General features: G+C 47.6%; 1 protein-coding gene across 23 annotated transcripts in view; it reads left to right on the forward strand.

The window, feature by feature from the left end:
• Positions 1-20,817, forward strand: part of ANKS6 (ankyrin repeat and sterile alpha motif domain containing 6) — a 67,639-nt gene that overhangs the window by 15,158 nt on the left and 31,664 nt on the right. For 17 of the 23 annotated variants that reach the window (XR_007146172.1, XR_007146175.1, XR_007146176.1 and 14 more), the window contains exons 9-13: positions 2,355-2,564; positions 3,644-3,797; positions 4,616-4,785; positions 11,668-11,851; positions 16,602-16,669. Coding sequence is in view for 9 of the 23 variants with exons in the window: in XM_047829435.1 (XP_047685391.1) it covers positions 2,355-2,564; positions 3,644-3,797; positions 4,616-4,785; positions 11,668-11,851; positions 16,602-16,669 (786 nt within the window). In the remaining 14 variants the exon portion in view is untranslated. Of the gene's footprint in view, positions 1-2,354; positions 2,565-3,643; positions 3,798-4,615; positions 4,786-6,349; positions 6,373-11,667; positions 11,852-14,556; positions 14,846-16,601; positions 16,670-20,817 lie in introns of those variants that run through there. The other 6 variants (XR_007146178.1, XM_047829437.1, XM_047829442.1 and 3 more) reach the window with 5 other exon arrangements.

Here is a 20,817-nt window from a genome sequence, read left to right on the forward strand (position 1 = left end):
AGAACGATGAGGGGAGGAAAAAGTGGCCAGGGGCACACCAGGTGTCTTTCAAGAAGTTTCCTGGGAACTCACACGTCACTTCTGCTTATATCATATTGGCCAGCATTTAGTCACATCACACTACCTGTGGGAGGCTGGGGGGCTGGGAAAGGAAGTCTCTGTTCCAGGTGGTCGTGTCCCGTCTAAATGCCAGGGGTGTCTACTAAGGAAGATGTGGAAGATGGATCCTGGGGGACATCTGGCAGTGTCTGACTTTAAGGGATGCTATCCTTCATGGCTGTTTCTTTGAATAAGGTTGTCCCCAGGAAGTGTTTAGCATAGTGCCTGGCCCAGAATGAGCTCCTGGTTACCTGCTGTATGATCTTGGACATGTGACTTCACCTCTCTGGGCTTCGCGTTCCTTTTCTTTAAATGAGGGTTGGGGTTGAACTCAGGTCCATTTAGCTCTAAGACCCTAATCTGGAGGCTGGCCAGGAGAGGGCAGTATTGGAGAGGAGAAGGGAGCCGAAGCACCCTCAGAAGGGGCTGAGCGGGCTGGGTCCTGACTGGGACCTGCTTTCTCAGCCCTGCCCCGCCCTGCCCTGCTCTGCAATGGGTGTAAATTGGTGTCTCTAGACCAGATTACTAAAGTGGGAGCTTATACTACCTGATGTTTGATAATCTCATTAAATAGCAGTAATTACTTTTGTATGAAAACAGATCTATTCTTGAAATTTTGGAAGATGCAGTAAAATATAAAGAAGAAAAATAAAATCCCCCTTGATGACACACATAATCATGACTGACATTTTGGGGTAGATAAGTTTTGGGTATTTTTCTAACCATTTTTTAGCATTATGAATATATCACGTCCTACATGATAATGGCAAATTCCACAGCGCTTACTAAGTCCCAGCTGCTACTCAGAGCACTTTACATATATTCATTCATTTAGTCCCCCTGGCAGCCCTGTGAGGTGGGCACCGTTCTATTCCCCATACTATGCTGAGCCTGACTTATTAACAGTTTGTCTGACCATCTGTTCCATGTCATTAAACACTCTTAGCCACATCACATCTAATGGCTGCGTGATGCAGCATTCTGTCCTGGGAATGTGCCTCACACACCAGTGAAGGCTTACCTGTTGGACTTCGGGGTTTTTAGTTTTTTGTTGTTGTCACGGATCTAATGAATATCTTTATGCCTCAGTTTCTCCCACTTGCCTGTTTCCTTGGGCTAAATGTCTAGAAATAGAATCTCTGGGTCAATGGGTGCAAATGTCATTGCCTTCCTGAAAGTTTGCAACAATTTAGACTCTGTCCCCAAGGAATGAAAATGTCCATCTGTGGTGGGTTTGTGGCTGCGGGCATCCTTAGTCCTCTTCCAGTCCCAGCCCCCTTGCTGGATGAGGTTGCTGAGGTCCGGGGGGCACGGCACTGTTCACAGATTCTCAGAAAAGCTCAGGAAAGCCAGGGTGGGACCCAGGATGCCTACCCTCCTGCGTTGGCACTTCCCTGTCCCACCTCCTTATGCCCCGTGGAAGGCACCAGTACGCTGGCCTACCCCTCGGCAGATGGAGGATGGCCAGGGAGCCCTGCCGAGTGGGCGTTTGCAGCCATCCTTGCGGAGATGCACGCCTGCCCGGCTCCCGAGGCAGGTTTAGCTGTGGGATGCCCTTCCCTGCAAAGCACCATCTGGCACCAAGTCCACTGTCTTTTCTTAATTAATGTTAGTGCGGACTGTGTGAATACTTTTCCTTGACAGTCCACCAGTCATCATTGTGTGGATTCTATGCTAACTCTAAATTACATTTTCAAAATACAAAATTACAGTTAAAAATGTCAGCAGTGGGAGGTGTGGCTGGACTAGGGAGAGTGCGGTGGGGTGGGGAAGAGTGTTTGCTGGGCTCACAGAGAGCCCAGCCTGGGCTTCCTGGTCCCCTGTGCCCTGTCCCTTCCTCCGGAGACCCCCAGCTCTGTACACACGTCCTGCTCCTCTGGTTGTCAGGCCTGCCTGAGTTCTTTTCCCTGGGCCTGCAGTGCCCTCTTCCCCATCCCCCCGGTGCCACCATCACAGCACCTCCAGCATCCCTTGGCCTCGCCTCGGCTCCCCATCCCCTCTGTTTCCATTCTAGCTGCTGCAATGGTCCCAAGGGAAGCTGGGGTTTGGAGCAGAGTAAATGGGGGTATTGCTTGGTTGCTGGTAGAGCAAAAGATACCACATGGTTTCTGGCCAGGTGCGGGGATGAGGGGGTAGATGATGTTGCCATTCTCTGAGAAGCAGGAGAAACCTGGAGTCTTTCTTGAAGAGCTGGGAGCCTCCCCCCCCCCCCCGGGGGGGGGGAGCTTGTCTAACCCACAGCCTGTCTTTTTCAGCTTCGAAATGGAGCCCCCTTCCCCAGACTCCCGAGTGACAAGCTGAAGGCAGTCATCCCCCCTTTCTTACCCCCTTCCAGTTTTGAGCTGTGGAGCTCGGACCGGTCCCGGACATGTCACGGTGGGAAGGCAGAACCCATGAAGACTGTGCTGCCCCAGAGAGCTGGCCGGGGTGCCCCCGTGGGCATGGGCGGTGGGAGCACAGACGCTGTAAGTCTCCCACTGGATGTACTTTGACACATCACTCACAATGAAGTTGGGGTGTGTTGCGGGCAGAAGGGACCTCAGACCCGCTTATCCAGCAGGTTTCAGGCTTTTTTTTTTTTTTTTTAATGAGGGATATCCTTTTGTTTCAGTGTATCCTACAAAGGGACACTTTATTAACAGATTAAAACGTGGGGTGAAGGGAATGAAAGCGAGGGCCCCTCTTCTCTGTCTTTTCTCTGGGGCCCCCAGGAGCACAGCCTGAAGACCTGATCTCATCTAAGCTTCCCTATAGTAGATGGGAGACTAGGACTCAAAGAGGGGAACCAGCCTGCTGCAGAGCCCCCGGCCATGTGGCATGGGCCTGGGACCAGGAGTCAAGTTCTTGGTTTCTAACCAGCTTCCACATTACATCATCGTTCAGGTCCATAACCAAGACTATGTGCACTACTGGTGTTTTCTTACACCCACAAGGAGTGTGACTTCTAGCCTTTTGCCTACAGTGGCTTCTGACTTGTGGCCCTTGCTGCGTCTCTGTAATGTCCTGAGGTTGTCCCTCTTGATGAGGGAACTTATCTCCATCTGTGTAGGCTGCCCACACCGTAGATGCAGCAAATGGCAAACCGCAGATGAGGACTTAGGACCTCGCCCTGCCACTGTGTGCCGAGTGATTAGAAGGACCCAGAACCCCCATCTCTCTCTGTAAAGATGGGGCTGACCCCCTTTGCTGCTGCCTCGTCTCAGTATCAAGTCTCCAGTGGGAGAGAGCCTGGCCCTGGAGGTGCCTCAAGTGGGCAGGGCTGGTTTGCATTTAGTCTGCACTGTGGGAAGAGTTGAGTGATCCTGAAAGTGGGGTGATTCAGGGGGAACAGCATCTCAGGGGCTCGGCCTGAGCTAATGGTCTGCTTGTCAGCAGATGAGGATGAACTCCCCTTCCCTAGGGGCCTCCCCTCAGGCTGAGCACCAGTTGGCGAGGGCCACATGGGCTGGGGTGAGCCAGTGGAATCCGGATCCCTTCTCCTGTGGTCATGTACGTCCAGAGGAGGCAACAACAAACCGTAACCAGGACACCCACTCTATTGCAGACTCCTGTCAGGCCGGTTAAATTTCCATCTCTCTCCAGAAGCCCCGCCTCTCCTGCCAATTCCGGAAACTTCAACCACTCACCTCATTCCTCAGGCGGCTCCAGTGGGGTCGGGGGCTCCAGCAGGCATGGTGGGGAGCTGCATAACCGCTCAGGTGGGTACCGGGGGGGCCACTCCGGGGAGGCGGGAAGACCCCTTGGGGGTCTGTCCCCCCACCATGCTTCACCCCTGCGCTTGCTCAGTGGACAGTCCCAGAAACAACGGCACACACCCTGTCCCCTTCCTTGGTGTGGCTAAGGGACTTTTCAGTGAATTCACGATTTTGCCCCCAGAGTGGCACTGTTCAAACATGTGAAATGTTCACAGCAGTATGTGGCAGCTGGTTATTGCCTCACAAATGATAGTTATTGGTGTTTTCCTGCTCGGATCCTCTCTAGCTCTCTAGAATTATTTCTTTCACAATAATTCGAGATTGCTGGTGGATTTGGGGAAACTGGGAGAGGGAACACGGCAGTCCACTCTGAGTGCTGTGGACTGAGCAAGTTATTGGCACAGCTGTGGAGTGGGGTCGGTAAAGCTCCAGAAGGGGGGTCAGAGGGCAAGCAGGCAGCCCCTGTGTGGCTGCTGGAAGGGGCGGTGCTGGGGCTGCCGTGGGCGGGGCGTCTGTGCCTTCCGGAGGCCGCACAAGCTGGCTCTGGCAGGGGAAAGTGAGGACAAGCTGATCGTGCCTGCACTGCCTCTTCCAATACCTCTCGCCATGGTGCCTTTGGCGTGTGATGACCTCCGCACCTGGCCACCTCTGGTTTCCACGCGCAGGCCTCTTGTGGTCAGCCCTGACCCACAGCCGCAGAGGCTCAGGGGAGTCTGGGGAATGCTTCTCCAGCTCAGCAAGGTCAGCACACGAAGTCCACTATAGTCATGTTGCTGGACCCTGGACCCCTGAGGCAGTCATGTCTATTCCTCTTTCCTCAGGTGGCAGCATAGACAGTGTCCTGTCACAAATTGCTGCCCAGAGGAAAAAGGCAGCCGGATTATCTGAGCAGAAGGCCAGCCACCGGTCAAGTCCTGTTGGGCCAGCGCCAGGGTCCGGCTCATCTGAGCTCCCAGTCTCTCCTGCAGGCAGCAGCGGTCCCGGTGGCAAGGTGCTTGTTCTGTTTCTGTCTCCTGTTACACTCACACGTTCTGTCCTGATGTGGCCCACGTGCTGGGGAGCACAGGCACTGCCACAGTAGTGGGACGGCACTAAAGAGAGGCCCCTTCCAGCTGCTCGCTCCCGGGCTTTCTGAGAGGCTGGATTGTGCAGTTGCCGGGATCACACCCTGTGCCCTCGGCCCCCTACACGCACGGGTCTACCTCCCCCCTGACCTGCAGGGCACCTCCAGGTGCCTCGTTCAGCCTCGCGTTGTTCATTGCTTAGAGCAAAGAGGTGTGAAGTGTGGGAACAGGAGCAGACTACCTGGGATCGGGTCTCAGCCCCACACTTCAGCCTTTCGAGTAGGGCCCGTTACCTGGTGAGCCTGTAAGTGTCAGCTGTAAGTGCTGACGTTATCAGCAGTAGTATCTGTGGTCCTACCTTATTCATTCACTGTGCACATCTTTGGGGTGTCTGCTTTGTGCCCAGCACTGCTAGCAGTAAGGATCCAGTGGTGAACCGGTGGTTTGGTGACCCTCTCAGGGTGTCACTGCGGACTCAGTTTCACTCAGTGTGGTAAGGGCTGTCGTGGAGAAGGGAGGATGTTGTGGTGGCACAGATGGGGGCTGCTACCCAAGCTTGAGGGCATCAGGGAACCCTAAATGGGGATCTGAAGGATGAGGAGCTGATGAAAGGGGCAGGGCTGGGGCAGGGCTGGGGCAGGGTGTGACACCGTTCCACGGTCAGGGGGTAGCATTTGTGGCATTCCAGAGGGGAGGAGCTGCAGTCCTGCTGGTAGACAGGACAGAGTTGGAGTCTCACCTTACTGCCTGGCACCTTTCCTCCACTCATGCAGCCCAAGAGCAGTCACCACATTGTCAGTATCTATATGGAGTTTGCAAGGGACAGGAAACCCTCAATGCCTCTCTGTAGTGAGAAGTCTTTTAGTGTCTATAGAGTCTGACCCTTCTAGCTTTTGAGCCCCTCCACCTGGACTGATTGCTGGAATGACCCCCCCCCCCCGACCCCCACCAAGTGTGGGTTCCTGACAGTATAAATTGGCTCCTCCTCAAGGTGCCCCTCTCCCTTGGTGCAGTGTAGCCCATTTCCTCCTCTGAGAGGACCCCATGACCAAGCACTGTCCCATTCTTCATATTTTTTAGATGGCTTGAGCTTTTTCCTGGAGAAAAGTTAGGTCACCTGAAAGCCTCACCCCTGGGGCCTTGCCCAGATGTGCCTCCAGAGACTGCTTTTTTAACGGATGTATAAGCAATAGTCTTTATTTTCTGCCCACCACTGTTGGTTACAGAACTTTTTGTTTTTCAAAGTCCCTTTTGCAATCAGACATACAGAATTAGGTTCCTTTGCTTCAGAAAAAGTTTCTCTCCCTATGCATTAGCATATTTTCCATTATATTAAAAATTACTTGTGTAATAGGACCTGTGTAATTAAGTTCCTTTTAGAATTCAGCTCTAGAAAAAAAAATGTCTCTACCAATACTTTCGTACATTTTCTTTCTTCATATAGTAAGGATTATATAATTATTGTATTTCTCTTTTTGCCTTTGCTGCTAGGAAACTCAGAGCTACTAATTAAAGTAAGTCTTCTGGTGTGAGCTTTGATATCGTTTTCCTCTTCTCTGTTGTTTAAATTTTTCTGTTTCTATTTTGATGATCTTACTAGATGTGTTGGATATTATTAGCTTTCCTTAACTGGTGTTAAAAATAGGTAGGTGTCTAAGTTATAAATTATATCAACCATTGTCTCCCTTGAATGCATTTATTATATATAATCTATGTTTAGGTATATTCCAATGAAAGGAGATTGTGTCCAAAGATACACTCAGGAAACAAACCGAGGAAACAATCCAGGTCAATGACACCTGATATTCTTTTTCTTTTTTTTTTATTTTTTTTATTTTTTTTCAACGTTTTTGTTTATTTTTGGGACAGAGAGAGACAGAGCATGAACGGGGGAGGGGCAGAGAGAGAGGGAGACACAGAATCGGAAACAGGCTCCAGGCTCCGAGCCATCAGCCCAGAGCCCGAGGCGGGGCTCGAACTCACAGACCGCAAGATCGTGACCTGGCTGAAGTCGGACGCTTAACCGACTGCGCCACCCAGGCGCCCCGACACCTGATATTCTTAACAATATGCTGTAACCTTGGGGCGCTGTCTAAAAATTCAGGTCTCTGGGTGCCACCCAGGATAACTGTATGAGACTCTTCAAGATGGGATCTGAGAACTCTGATTTTCCCCCGAGAGAGTATTGTAATCAGCCCAGGCCAGGGCTCTTCGAAACCACTGCCCTGAATCAAAGGGCACAAGGGGTGGGCTTTCTGTCAAAGGCTCCAGCAGCAAAATGGAGACATGAAGTGTTTTTCAAAGACTCCCTTAGGAAGAATTAGAAATTAGCATTCAAAATCGGAGCCTACTGAATCTGGTTTTCATACTTTGCTTAAAATAAGCACCACCGTAATGGTAGCATATTCACAAGGCATGGCTTCTAGCATGTTCACGAATCAGCCTGAAGCGAACCTGAGGAGGCACAGAATCAGGGGAGTCAGAATGTGTGTCGGTGCTTCCCAGACCTGTGGAAGCTCAAAGTCCCACTGAATACATTAGCTCTCTCTTCTCACCCTAAAGCTTAGTGGTTTAAAACAGAAAAGCGTTTCTTTAGCTCCTGAACCTGTGGGTTGGCGGTTTAGTCTGAACTTAGCTCGGTAGTCCTTGTGGTCTGGAGGGATCACTTACACATTTGGCTGTTGGCTGGAGTGACCAGGATGACTGGGCCATGCATGTCCACAACAAGCTTAGATGTGTCCTCATGGCAAGAACCAAAGGCATGAGTTGAAAACCAGTCAGGTTGTTGAAGCAAATCAGCACACCCACTGCAGAAGAACACACAAACACACGTTGCAAAGGGTATGGATTCAGGGAGGGGTGGAGATGACACCATTAACAAGATCCGCTATGCGGGGAACATAGGGAACAGTTCAGATATTTTATTAGAGCATCCCAGATAATCATATTTATCTGCCCCTCTCCAATAATGCTCCTACAAGGTCCAGAGTATCATGTTTGTTTGCTTCGGCTGGGATAGATCTGTTTAGTATGGATATACTAATTATTTCCTGCCTAATCAGAAGCTTTGTTATTGAATGTCTTTGTTTATAAAAAAGCAGAAGGAAGAATTTATCAACAATATAGGCAGCTAATTGACAGTCTTTCAAAATCGAAGAGAGACATCTTGTTCCACTCTGGGATGTAGTTAGGAAGGGCATGAAGGCTTAGCAGAAGGAGAGGTGTACCCACTTCCAGGCATTAAAACTATTTATCTTAGTCTCTGCTATCCTAGTCAAAATGTCCAATTTTACCAAAAATTATAAGACCTACAAAAAGACACAAAACAACTGCACACCCAAGAAACAAAGCTGTCCTCAGAATTTGATTTAGATATGACACAGGTGTTGGAATTACATGGCCATGAATTTGAAAGGACTACAATTAATTGTTAGAGGCTCTAATGGAAAATTTGAATGTGCAAGATCATATAAGTAACTATTTCAGCAATAGATAGAAACCCTAAGAAGGAAAATTCTAGAAATACAAAACTTGTAACAGAGATAAGGAATGTCTTTGATGGGCTCCTCAGTACCCTTGACACAGCCAAGGAAAGAATCCGTGAAGTTGAAGACTGGGTAATAGGAATCACCCAAACTGAAACACAAAGGAAAAAAGTTAAAACAAAAATAGGAACAACAAAAACAGTAGAATTATATCCAATGTTCCTACATACAGGTAATAAGAAGCTCTGAAGAGCAAGAGAATGGTAGGACAGAAGGAATATCTTAATGCCTGAAAATTTCCCCAAATTGATGATAGATTTCAAAGCACAGATCTAGGAAGTTCAGGAAATTCTCACTATAGAATAAATCCGGAACTCTCACTATAGAATAAATATAAAAAGAATACACCTAGCCATATCCTATTTAAACTACCAAATAACTCTCAAAACTCATTAAAAAGCAAATTTAAAAAAATAGGCAAAATATCTGATACTTCCTCAAAAATATACAAATGGTAAACATAAAAAAACGTTGAACATTAACTACTGGGGAAAATGCAAATTAAAACCACAGTGAGATAGCACTAAATACCCGTTAGACTGGCTAAAACTTAAAAACTTTAAAGAAACAAGTGCTGATGAGCATATGGAGCTCCTAGAACTTCAGTGCTCAGGGCAACGTGATAACAGTACCGCCATCTTGAAAAGGTTGGGCAGCGTTTGATAAAACTATATACTTACCCTATGAACTGGCTATCTCCCTCCTAGGTCTTTACCCAAGTGTATTTTTAAAAAGTATTCATGCCACAATCTGTCTGTGAATGTTTATGGCAGTTTAATCCATAATCACGCCAAACTGGAACCATCGCATCAACAGGTGAACGGGTAAACTAACTGTGGTACATCCACGCAGTGGGACACTGCTCAGCAGTGGAAAGAAACACACTGTCAATACATGCAGTAACTTGAAGCAGTTTGCTGCACCAGACCCAAAAGTCTACATGTTGTGTCATTCCATCTATGTGACATTTTAGAAAAGACAAAAACGTAGGGATGGAAAGCAGATCAGTTATTTTCATGGGTTGGGATGAGGGAGAGATCGAATACAAAAGGACAGGACGAGGGAATTGGCTAATGGAGCTCTTCTCTATGGTACCCCCACCTCTGTATTTGTCAAAACCCGTTGAATTGTACACAACAGTTATTTCTGCTGTATGCAAATTAAAAGAACAAACAAATAGTATTGGCCAGGAGCCAAAGAGGGAATGCAGACTATAACGACATATCTAACTATATTACAAATGACTGACATAACCACACGTTGGGAGATGGGGGGAGAAAACTAGGTCAAGGGGATATGGTGAGGCCTAAGTAAAAGACATAACCGTACCCAAGCACTGTATCCTCGTTGATCGTTTGTTGTTCTTATAGGGATGTGGGTTTAATTCCGAAACCACTTTATTTATACATTTTGTATACATGTACACTTTACATATATACTAGGGTTGAGCAAATAAGTAATTATAACGAGCCCAGTTTTTAACTGTCAGAGATTGAACCAAAGGGGAAATATTAGAACAAACCCCATGGATATTGGATTGTTGTCAGAGGAATCGGTACGAATGCGTGGTTGTAAATGTGTGTGTGTGCGTGTGTGTACACACAGATTTATATGGAAGTAAGTCGGGCTATGTGGATGCATGGCTTAGTATACTTTCCTGTCTGTCCACTGAGAGAACGTAGAATCAGTGATATCCCAGTAGCCACGAACAGCCTAGTACCCAGATTTTGGTTCCTAAATACCATGCTCCAATAAAAGGGACCAGAGCCTTGGAGAAGTGGTTTATTCCAGTACTGGGTCCATGGAGATGCAAGATGAGCCTGAAGCATTTTGTGGTGTCAGAAAGTAAGGAGATGCTCTTAAAAAGAAACAACAACAACAAAAAGATGGACATGGGGAAAGAACATAGGAGCCAACCTGAAAGATCTCAGTGCCCCAAACTGGAATAGTTTGAACAACTGTAAAATAAATCGCAGTAGTGATTAGATTATAAAAGAAACATCCACGAGCCCGTAACTGCTAGGAATAAATAACTGAATAAATGGGGGAAGTAGTATCTCTTCTGTCCAGAATTCCAGAAAATAAATGTGAAAGGAATAGGGGAAATAGATCTCCTATCACTAGAACATCACAGTAGTAATTGCTATAGACAAGATCGACCAAAGAATGCCAAAATTAGTGGGAGCAACAAGATATTTAGCTCAAAATATCTCCTCCCCACCCCAAATAATTTGTTATAAAGAGAAATGGTATCACTTCACAACGGAGAAACCCGACACACACCACCTCAACTAAGTGATCAAGGTTAACGTTATCAATAATAAGAAATGGATGCTGTGTGACCCCGGGCATGATGTGGTAGGAATGGCTCATTACCTCTGGGGTCATTAATCCAAAAATCCATAAACATATCTAATTATGAGAAAATATAAGACAAACCCAAACTGAGGGATGCTTTGCAAACACCTCAATTCTTCCACAGTGTCAAGGTCATGAAAGAAGGAAAGACTGAGTTGTCACAGAGGAGGTCAAAGAGACATGGCAAGTCTATGCAGTGTGGAATCCTGGACCGGAACAAGGACATTAAGTGGAATAACCAGTGAAACCTGAGTAAAGTCCATAGCTTACCTAATAGTACTGTGCCACTGTTAACGTCTTAATTTTGATGATTGTGCTACGGTTATGTAAGATATTAACGTCAGGGGAAGCTGGCTGACGGATACACAGGAATGCTCTGTTCTATCTTTGCAGCTCTTCTATAAGTCTAAAAGTATTTAAAAATAAAAAGGCGCTCTTTTTTTTTAACTAAATGACACACACACAAAGGGGAAAAATGATGTGTTCTTTGGTGAGAAGTTGGAAATGACTGGTTTAGATGAAGGAACGTCAGGAGCAGAAAGGGACCTCGTGCATTTATAAGCCACACTTCCATTTAGAGCTGCATTAACTGAGAGGTAAGGGGACTTGGCCAAGGACACAGTGCTGGTAGCTCTACGGGCAGGATTAGTACCTGACTTCCTGGCTCCTCAAGTGCCACTTTTTCCATCCTACCCCCTGCCTCTGTGCTCCAGGGCAGGATTTTCCTGTCCCTGTTCCAATAATACGGTTTCTGCTTTGCATGTTTTTTTTTTTTTTAAGTAGATTTCATAGTCCTGCTTAGATATCTTGCTGAGTCAGCTATCACCCGTGTTCCCTGTCAGGTGTCTGTTTTAATCACTTCTACCCTCCAGGTGATGGCTTACGTACTTGTCTTACTCTTTTCAGCAGAAACTGGAGACGAGCAAACGGCCTTTGTCTGGAACTTCCACTACCTCCAAAAGCACCTCCCCCACACTCACGCCCTCCCCTTCGCCCAAAGGGCACGCGGCCGAGTCCTCTGTGTCCTCCTCGCCCCATCGGCAGTCCAAGAGCAGTGGGGGCTCCAGCAGCGGCACCATCACAGATGAAGGTGAGCCCCCCCAAGGTCCCAAAACGCCAGCCTTTCCTCTTTGCCTCTGTGACCTGGCAGGTGCTGTCATTGCTATAGCCATCCTAGGTCCTAGGTCATTTTTAAAATTTCAAACAAAAACACCTGTCTCCATTCTTCCCCGATTCTACCTTGTATTTTTGTCTTCACTTTGCTAATCGTCCGGTAAGCTCCCTCAAAATGTTTTTGAACTTAGTAGAGTTTCGTTTACGTACACAGACATACACTTGTAGAAATGCTTCTCCAACACCAGTGATGTACCTTTCCCTGAGCCTTGTACAGATCAGAATTCTGTCATTTGCAAGTAATGCAATCTCCACTGACACTGGTTTGAGCAAAAGCAAAAAACGTAATTTGTTGGCTCATATAATGAAAGTGTCCAGGGTGTGCTTCAGGCGTGTGTGGATCCAGGTACTTTGGGAGTGTTTCTCTCCATATCTCAGGTAGGCTGTCTCTAGGCGGTGGCAAAGTTGTCCCCCATGAACTTCAGGCTTGCTTACTTCTCCTGCTAACTTAGCAACGCCAGCAGAAAGAGTGCTTCTTTCTTAGTAGGTCCAGCAAAATCCTGGGGTAAACGTCATTGGCCTGCCTCGTCTCTATTTATAATGACGGGACATTTGTGTATCCTTGACTGTGCGTCTGTGGCAGTGGAACGTGCTGATTGACTGGGCGCAGGTCACATGTCTGCCTTTGAGGCTGGGCTCAGGGTCTGCCCTGCTGACACTTTGTAGATTGGGAGCAGGAGAGAGGGGACTCCTCAAAGGGAAATCAAAGTGCTGTTTCCAGAAGGAGGAGGGGAGGGATGGTGGGCAAGCAGAAACAGTAGCTGTCCTCTGTAACCAGGAGAACTTTAGAACCTGTGTGGGTGAAGTGCAGGTCCCTCCCGTGGGGAAGATGCAGAAAGGAAGATGGAGTAGAGGAGTGCTGGGAGGCCCCAGATAAAGATAGGAAGATATAAAAGACAAAAGGAGATGAAGAATCCTGTCCCTTGAACTGCCCTCTGGTGGTCCTGGCAGTGAGCGGGGGTGGGGGGCGGGTGGGGGGGGGTGGGGGCGGAGGGGGAACAGAGTTATGAGGAGAGATGGGACCCAGGCAGGTGCAAGCCAAGTAGTAGTGTTCAGAGAGGAGAGAAATGTCAGGTGTGCCAGGGCCTCCCAGACACAGCTGCAGGTGTCTCCCCGCAGCTGCCTGGAGGAAGGTGCCCAGCAGGTGATAAGTGCCCAGCAGGTGATAGGTTGAAATCAGCCGCACAGGCTGTGGTCTGGACTGAGTTGGTAAATGCATGCTGCCATTGGCATCCTCTTTATTTGGGGGCTGCTTTTATTGTTTTGTGATATCTAGTGCAACCATGTATAAAAGCTTCAGAGATTCACTAGCAACCCTGTTCCTCCCTAACCGTGTTTTCTACGTGCAGTCATGAATTCTCCCACCTTGGAGGCTTCCAGGAATCCAACTCTTAGAAGTTCAGTTAGGTATTTGTAACCCCCACTTTTTCCAAAAAAGAGTTGAGACCGTGGCGGTCTGTATGCACTGTCCATGCCCACTCTTTTCCCTCTCTCTCATTATTTAAAAAGGTTTGCAAGCCCTGGTTGGGATAAAAACAGAAGAGGACCTGACTGCAATTTCTTTTTAATTTCTCTGGTGTAGAAAGCCTAGTTTTCCCCTCCAGAGTTTCTGGGTCTGGAGGCAGCAAGACCTTTGTCCTGTGGGCATGAGACTATCAAAGGACAGACCTACAGTCCATCCCCAGACAGCTACTTTTTATGACATTCTTCTGGGAAACACTTGGCCCCAGTCGAGGACCACACGCAAGCCTTTGCCCTGCCCCGTCTTTCCTCCTGCGGCCCCTCTGGCCCCCTCTATGGGGAGTGGTGAAGCCTGTGTCCCGGGTGCCTTAATCTGTGCTGGGTTAGCTCACAGTCAGGCTGGGGATTCAGCTGCATTCAGCACAATACATTTAAGTAAATAAATGGGGTCAAATCTGTGTTATCAGCCAGGCATGGAGTGCCATGGCACAGGCTTCACTGAAGAGCAGGCACTCAGGCCGGGCCGGTGAGCCAGAGTCCATCGTTGAATCTACAGGAGATGTATAAACTAGTGATGAAACACAGCCATTATGAGTCAAATTACAACAACAACAACAAAAAATACATAAAGAAGCCAAAGAAAAGAAAGAAAAAGTCAAATTATATGAACTTATATAATTAAATTATGTTAAATATAAGGGTATGGGGTACTTAAAACAAAATGTTGTTATTAATTTATTAGTACATTTTGCTAATACTTGTGCTGTTTATGCCGTAGGAATACTATGTCATGATGTGCTACTACACACGTCCCTTCTCCGTTCCACTTTCAGGAACATTAGTTGTGTTGTTAGCCTAAAATCAGCCAGGAGCAGGGTATTGACTCCGTGACATCAGCAAATGCCACCTATCAGAGGTCGGTTTACTATCTCATAGACCATCTAGATGTAATCTGGACAGTGATGGAGAAAATGCCCATATTGCAGACGAAGGTTAAAAGTGTGTCTGTCATATTGTGACTAGCACAAAAAAATTGCGACCGTGTTCTTCCAGGATTTTAAAACCATTATCTCATTCAGCAGAGTTGCTCACATGAAATTCCAATATGCGTCTCCATTGTTTCATTTCCTCTTATGTGTTCCCATCCGCGGAACTCCCCAGTGGCATCCCTGTTGGAACTATACTCATTGGCTGTGGACTCAAGAGGAAGGGAAAAATCAGTGAAAGCGTTCAGTGAGGTGCGTCAAGTGCAACGCAAGCATTGGCTGCATGGGATCTATAAGAAACAGTATTGTGTAGTTTATTATTATACATAAATTGTGTGCTATACGTCCTTTATATCAGTAAAATCTACAGTAAGCTTACGTACCTACCTCCCTATGTACGTTTTCCTTCAGAGAGCCGGTTGCTAACCATTTCCCGGCCCTCCACTACGGAGGAAGACTGCGTGTGGCGGGAACAGCCCGAGCAAAGGTTTGGTGCCACGGAGCAACAGTGGGTTCAGTGTGGCCTGGGACTTGATTCATCTCGTACAGCCTAGCGCAGTAGTACTCTTCCGTGAAGCCTTTTCCGGTCCTTCAAGTGGGTCAGCTGTCCTCTCTGTCCCCAGACCCCCTTGTCGATGCCCCTCATTGCAGCGCTTGTCACCAAGGAGAGAGATGGCGGTGTGTAGCTTCAGGCCTGGTAGCTGGACCACTGGTGTGAATTCCTGCTCTGCCGTGGACTGGCAGCATGATCTCAAGATATGGCAGCCACGCTTTTCTGCCTTGCTTCCTCATCTGTAAATGGAGACACTGATAGGATCGTTACGGTCATTGTAAAGAGCAAATGGGTTACCTATGTACAAGGTGACTGATGGTGCAACAGCTGTCACCCTCATCATTTTATCTTCCCAGCCACGCTGAGCTCCTTTACAGCTTGGACCTTTCCATCCTTGTACTCCCAGCATGTAGTAGGCATGTTGGTATCCACTCTTGAATGAACGAATTAAAAAAGGAACTCAGGGGCGCCTGGGTGGCTCAGTCAGTTGAGCGTCCGACTTCAGCTCAGGTCATGATCTCGTGGTTTGTGGGTTCGAGCCCCGCATCGGGCTCTGCGCTGACAGCTCGGAGCCTGGAGCCTACTTCGGATTCTGTGTCTCCCTCTCTCTCTGCTCCCTCCCCCACTTGTGCTCTGTCTCTCTGCCTATCAAAAACAAATGTTACAAAAAAAAAGGAACTCAGACCTCCTAATCTCCAGTCCCTCTTCTGTGAATTGCACCCACTGCCCCAAGACCTTTGTATTTGCTGTTCCTTCTGCCTGAATACTGCCTGGTGATCTTTCCCTTGGTATTACACAGTTCACTCCATTTACTGCTCAAATGTTACCTTATATAAAGAAGACCTTTCCTTACCACTCTCTATAATAAATAATGTTCTCCCATTCCCTGTCATCTTCCCCTGCCCCCTTCCATCCTTCCTCAGTGCCTTTGGCCTGGCAGCCTGCTTATCTGTTTTGGTCTTTATTGAGTCCCTAATGTCTGGACTGGTAAATCCCTGTTGAATGTGTGAATGAATATTTTTTCAAACTACCCCCCACCCCCACCCAGATGCTAGTCTTGTCTCCTTTCTTCACCCTCCCTGCTCTGAAATCATGATATCCCAAATCTTCTGTTTTCTCCTGCTCTGTGCCCTTCTGGCTCTGCTGTTCCACTCAGATGTGTCTGTCCTTCCTTCAGGAAGCCCACAGCCTCCTCACACTGAGCCAAACTCCAGTTCTGGTCTGAAGCCACCTGCTTGTTCTCTTAAGTTTGTTCTCCGCCTCGCTGACAACTTGCTGGCATTAGCATTTGCTGCAGGTGCAGCTACCAGCAGTCAAGAAATCATAATTAAAAACCATTCTTGGACAGAAAGTGGAGTTTTAGTCCTAGCAGCTAGAACTCCGAGAACTTGGGGGTTGCAACCATTGGAGGGTCAGCCTGGCCACACACACCCCCATGTTTGGAGTCTGGGGAGACGCCAAGGGCCTGCCCTGAGGGGAAGTATGGCTCGGACCCACCCCCTGCCGCATTCACACGAGTGCAGCTTAGATCTGCTTTCTGTGTTAGAGTTTCTTGTGACATTTCATTTGAAATAGGATTGCCACTGTTTTATGAAAGTTTGAAGACCACTGTTCTGACGCCTTTTGCCAAATTCTAAAATATCTTTTCACATCTTTCCCTCTTGAAGATGAACTGACTGGAATCCTTAAGAAATTATCACTTGAGAAGTATCAGCCCATTTTTGAGGAGCAAGAGGTAAGGATGTTATTTTTGAATGTCCATCTAAATCTTACCATAAAAGAAAATGGTCTCACACATGTGGGTGTTCATCCTGCAAGCCTAATTGATCTCTCTCCCTGAGACGGCAGGCGGAATTTGTGTTCAGCACACTTAGTGCAGTTCACCGCAGTGAGATCCTGGGACCTTATGGCTTGTTCTGTTGGAACAGAATTTTGTGATCTCGAGCACCGCTCTCGCTAGTGAGGTTCGTGTCTGTCCTGCACGCGCTTCTGTCGAAGGTGATTGACTGGCTTTCAGGTTTAAAGAGGGTCATAAGCAAATCCTAATGAATCTATGCTAAGTGTCTGCACGTAGGCTCTGTGTTAATCTGAGTGCTTAAAAACACTCACAATCACATTTTTTTTACAAAAAAAAATACTGTTCTGCAGTTTGGCCGTTTCTCAAAATGTTAAACATAGAATTACCATGTGACCCAGCAATCCCACTCCTGGGTATATGCCCAAGAGAACTGAAAACATATGTCCACACAAAGACTCGCACACAAATGCTCACAGCCACGGTATTCCTCATAGCCACCAAGTGGCAAACAACTCAGATGTCCATCAGCTGGTGAATGGCCAGATTTGTTAGTGGTATACAATGGAATATAATTCGGCCATAAAAAGGAAGGAGGCACTGACACGCTACAAAATGAAGGAAGCTCGAACACATGATGCCGAGGAGAAGCCAGTCACAAAAGGCCACATATGGTATGATTCCATTTATAAGAAGTGTCCAGAATAGGCAACTCTGTAGAGACAGAGAGTAATTAGTGGTTGCCAGGGAGTGGGGGGAGCACAGAACGGGGTGGGGGGGAGTGACTGCTTATCTGGGGGTGGGTTTCTCTTTGCAGGTGATGAAAATGTTCTAAAATTGAGTGTGGGGATGGTTGCACAGCTCTGAATATATTAAAAATCATTGGATCATACACTTCATTTTCTTAATTAAAAAATTTTGTGATTTGCACATAGTTGACACCCAATGTTACATTAGTTCTAGGTGTACAACGTAGTGTTTGACAAGTTTATATTTTATGCTGTGTTCACCACCAGGGTAGCTACCATCTGTCCCATCACGTCGCTAGTACAGTACCGTTGACTGTATTCCCTATGGGTTGTATACTTTAAATGGGTGGATTGTACAATAAGTGAATTATATCTCAATAAGTTGTTTAAAAAAAAAAAAAACTTCTGTTTTGGCCAAATAAAACTCCTCTGCAGGCCCACTAGCCACTAGGGTATCACCATTGGTTTAGAATATTCTGCCTGGTTGAGTACATGACAGCTGTCATAATTACAGTAGCAATCACAACAACCACTCAGTGTCCCTGACAGGCTTGTGATGCTATTGAGGAGTTTGTACTTGGTTTTACGAAGCAGACAGAGTGCAGTGGCTTCCTTCCTCCATGTGCTTTTCTGCCATATCCAGTGTGTCCTCCCTGCGACTTTGGCATTTTAAACTTCAGTAGTGACTTTTTCTCATCGCCAAGAAGTCTTTCCTGTGTGCTGATGGCTGCCTGCTTTTGTTTCATCCGTTCCATACCCTCCTGGAGTATACAGAGAACACGTCTCCGGGGCCATGTCTGTTTCACAAGGCAACGGTAGCTCTGAGTTCTTGGCTTCCTCCCAGTTTTGGAGCTGGCATGTCTGGGGCATACCTGTCACTCACCATCCTCCGGTTCTTGCAGTTGTCCCTTGTAGGGAACTGAGGTATGTTCCAGATGAAATGGGAGGCTTTCAGAGTTTTAAAGGGAAGGCGGAAAGCGGACCATGCAGATTTGCTGTGGTCTTAACCCACCCACCTGAAAGTCTCCACGGTCTCTGGGGTTGGGAATGTGCAGAGTCCTGAGACAGCACTGTTGGAAGGGGTGCTGGGAGCCAGTGGCCAGAGGGTTTCTGTGTGTGTGAGGTACTGTGAGGCTAGCTGAGCCAGTGCCCTTGTTAGGAGCCAGCTCAGCAGTGCCCCCGCCCCTGTGCTTAGCCCCTCTCTGGACAACATACGAGCTAGGTAGCACTGTGTGACATTTGCTGTCTATCCACCGGGAGACCCCATCCTCCCTCGAAGGCTTTGATGGGACTCAGGTTTTAACACCCTTGATTGCCCCTGCCCTCACCTCCTCACCCATCCCCGCAGCTGCAGGGCACTTGTTAGTCCCTTAAGAAATTCCTTGAAGAACCTGGCATACAGATAGGAATTTTCCCTCACTTCCAAGGCTGGTAAAAATTTCTCCCTATTATTATATGCTTTTAGTCCGTGTTGAGAATTTGGAAGAGGAATGAAGTTAATACATTTTCTCATCTTGTGATTTTGAAACTGAAGACAGACTAGTAATTTTCATCTCTCTACTTATATTAGGATGGATTTGGCTGCATATATTGGAAAATCCCCAAATAATAGTATCTTAAACAAAATGGAAGGTTTTTTTTCCCCCACAGAAAGTTTTGAAGTCAGTCATCTAAGCTCCTTCTAGCTTCCCTGCTCCACCATCACTAGGGTGTGTGGCCCTCATCCTCAAAGTCCAGTATGGTTGCTAGAGCTCCGGCCATTACATCCACATTCTAGGCACCAGGATGCAAGGAGATGGAAGCAAAAAGACACATGCTCTCCTTTTTTAGAGAGACTTCCTCAAAGTACCATAAACCTTCTTATATCTCATTAGCCAGAAGTTTGTCAATTGACATACTCATATGCAAGGGAAACTCAGAAATACAGTACTTTAGCTTCATGGAAATGTGCCTAGCTGACAACTAGGATTCTATTACTAAAAAAAAAAGTAGGGCATGAATATTGAAAGGACACAGATGTTTCTGCCGCATCCTGCTAACCCTTCAGAAGTATTCACATGAGGAGAATTCAGTCTCTGGCTTCTCCACCTAAAATGAGCTGTGAGGATTTGGCAACCCCCAGGGTTGACAGAGGTCAGAGACTGAGAAGATCAGTGCAGATGGGGATGCAGTAGAATATTGATCGATGTGGTCATTCAGTCAGCAGATGCTACTCAGGTCGCTGTCCCCTACCAGTCCCTCTGCCAGTGCCTGACCCTGGGATAGGGAGAAACACTCAGAGCACTCTGGGAGCCCAAGGAAGGGGCCTATAGAGTGAGGGCCAGAGGAGACCTCAGCTGAGCATAAACTGCGCTTTGAGGGAGGGGAGTGGGGCTAGAAGGGCACCTGGGAAAAGGGAGCAGACATGTGCAGAGAACCAGCAGCACTTTGGCCTGGCCAGGGCCTGACTGAGGCTGGCACCTCTGGAGCAGAGAGGGCCTGGCCAGCATGGACGTGACCCTCTGAACCACAGTCTGGAGGCAGATGAGGGCCAGCAAGATCTCTGGCCTGTGGCGTGGATGGCGGCCCAGGGTCGGTAGGGGAGTTAGGGGCAGACTCACAGGGAGGGAGACTCCAGTTAGAAGGCCGGGATGGGGAGGCCCCGGGCAAGAGGGCAGAGAGGTGCTGAGGAGCTGGCTGTGGGGACAGGCTGGGGGTGGGTGTGTGGGGAGAGGGGCGTGTCTGGCACTGCCAGGGGCAGGCAGTTTCTGTCAGAACCATGCCATCCGTTCTGTGAGGCCCTCTGTCCCGTGTGAGCTGTCATGTCCCAGAGAGACACAGGGAAACGGATAATGCCTGTACCTCAGAGAGCTTGGGGCTCGTAAGGGAGCAGACCCTTCTCCACCAGCTCGCACCTGGTTCAGGGTTTTTTTTTTTTTTTTATCCGGGAAAGTAAAATGATGGTTAAAATAGAGAAGGAAAGATAGGAGAAATTTCTCAGAAAAAAAATTGTGTTATTTCTACATACATCAAATGTCTTGAAGAAAAATTTTAAAAATCTTGTTCAGTATCTAAGGGGGAACATAAAACAAAGCCTGCTTTTAAAGTGAGTGGCTAATGTGGCGGGGGTGGGGGCTGGCACCTGGGTGGCTCCATCAGTTAAATGGCTGACTTCAGCTCAGGTCATGATCTCAAGGTTTGGGAGTTTGAGCCCCGTGACGGGCTCTATGCTGATAGCTCAGAGCCTAGAGCCTGCTTTGGATTCTGTGTCTCCCTATCTTTCTTCCCCTCCCCCACTCATACTCTGTCTCTCTCTCTCTCAAAAATAAACATTAAAAAAAATAAAGTGAAGGATTAAGG

Source organism: Prionailurus viverrinus, chromosome D4 (assembly GCF_022837055.1).
Source record: "Prionailurus viverrinus isolate Anna chromosome D4, UM_Priviv_1.0, whole genome shotgun sequence".
Lineage (NCBI taxonomy): Eukaryota > Metazoa > Chordata > Mammalia > Carnivora > Felidae > Prionailurus > Prionailurus viverrinus.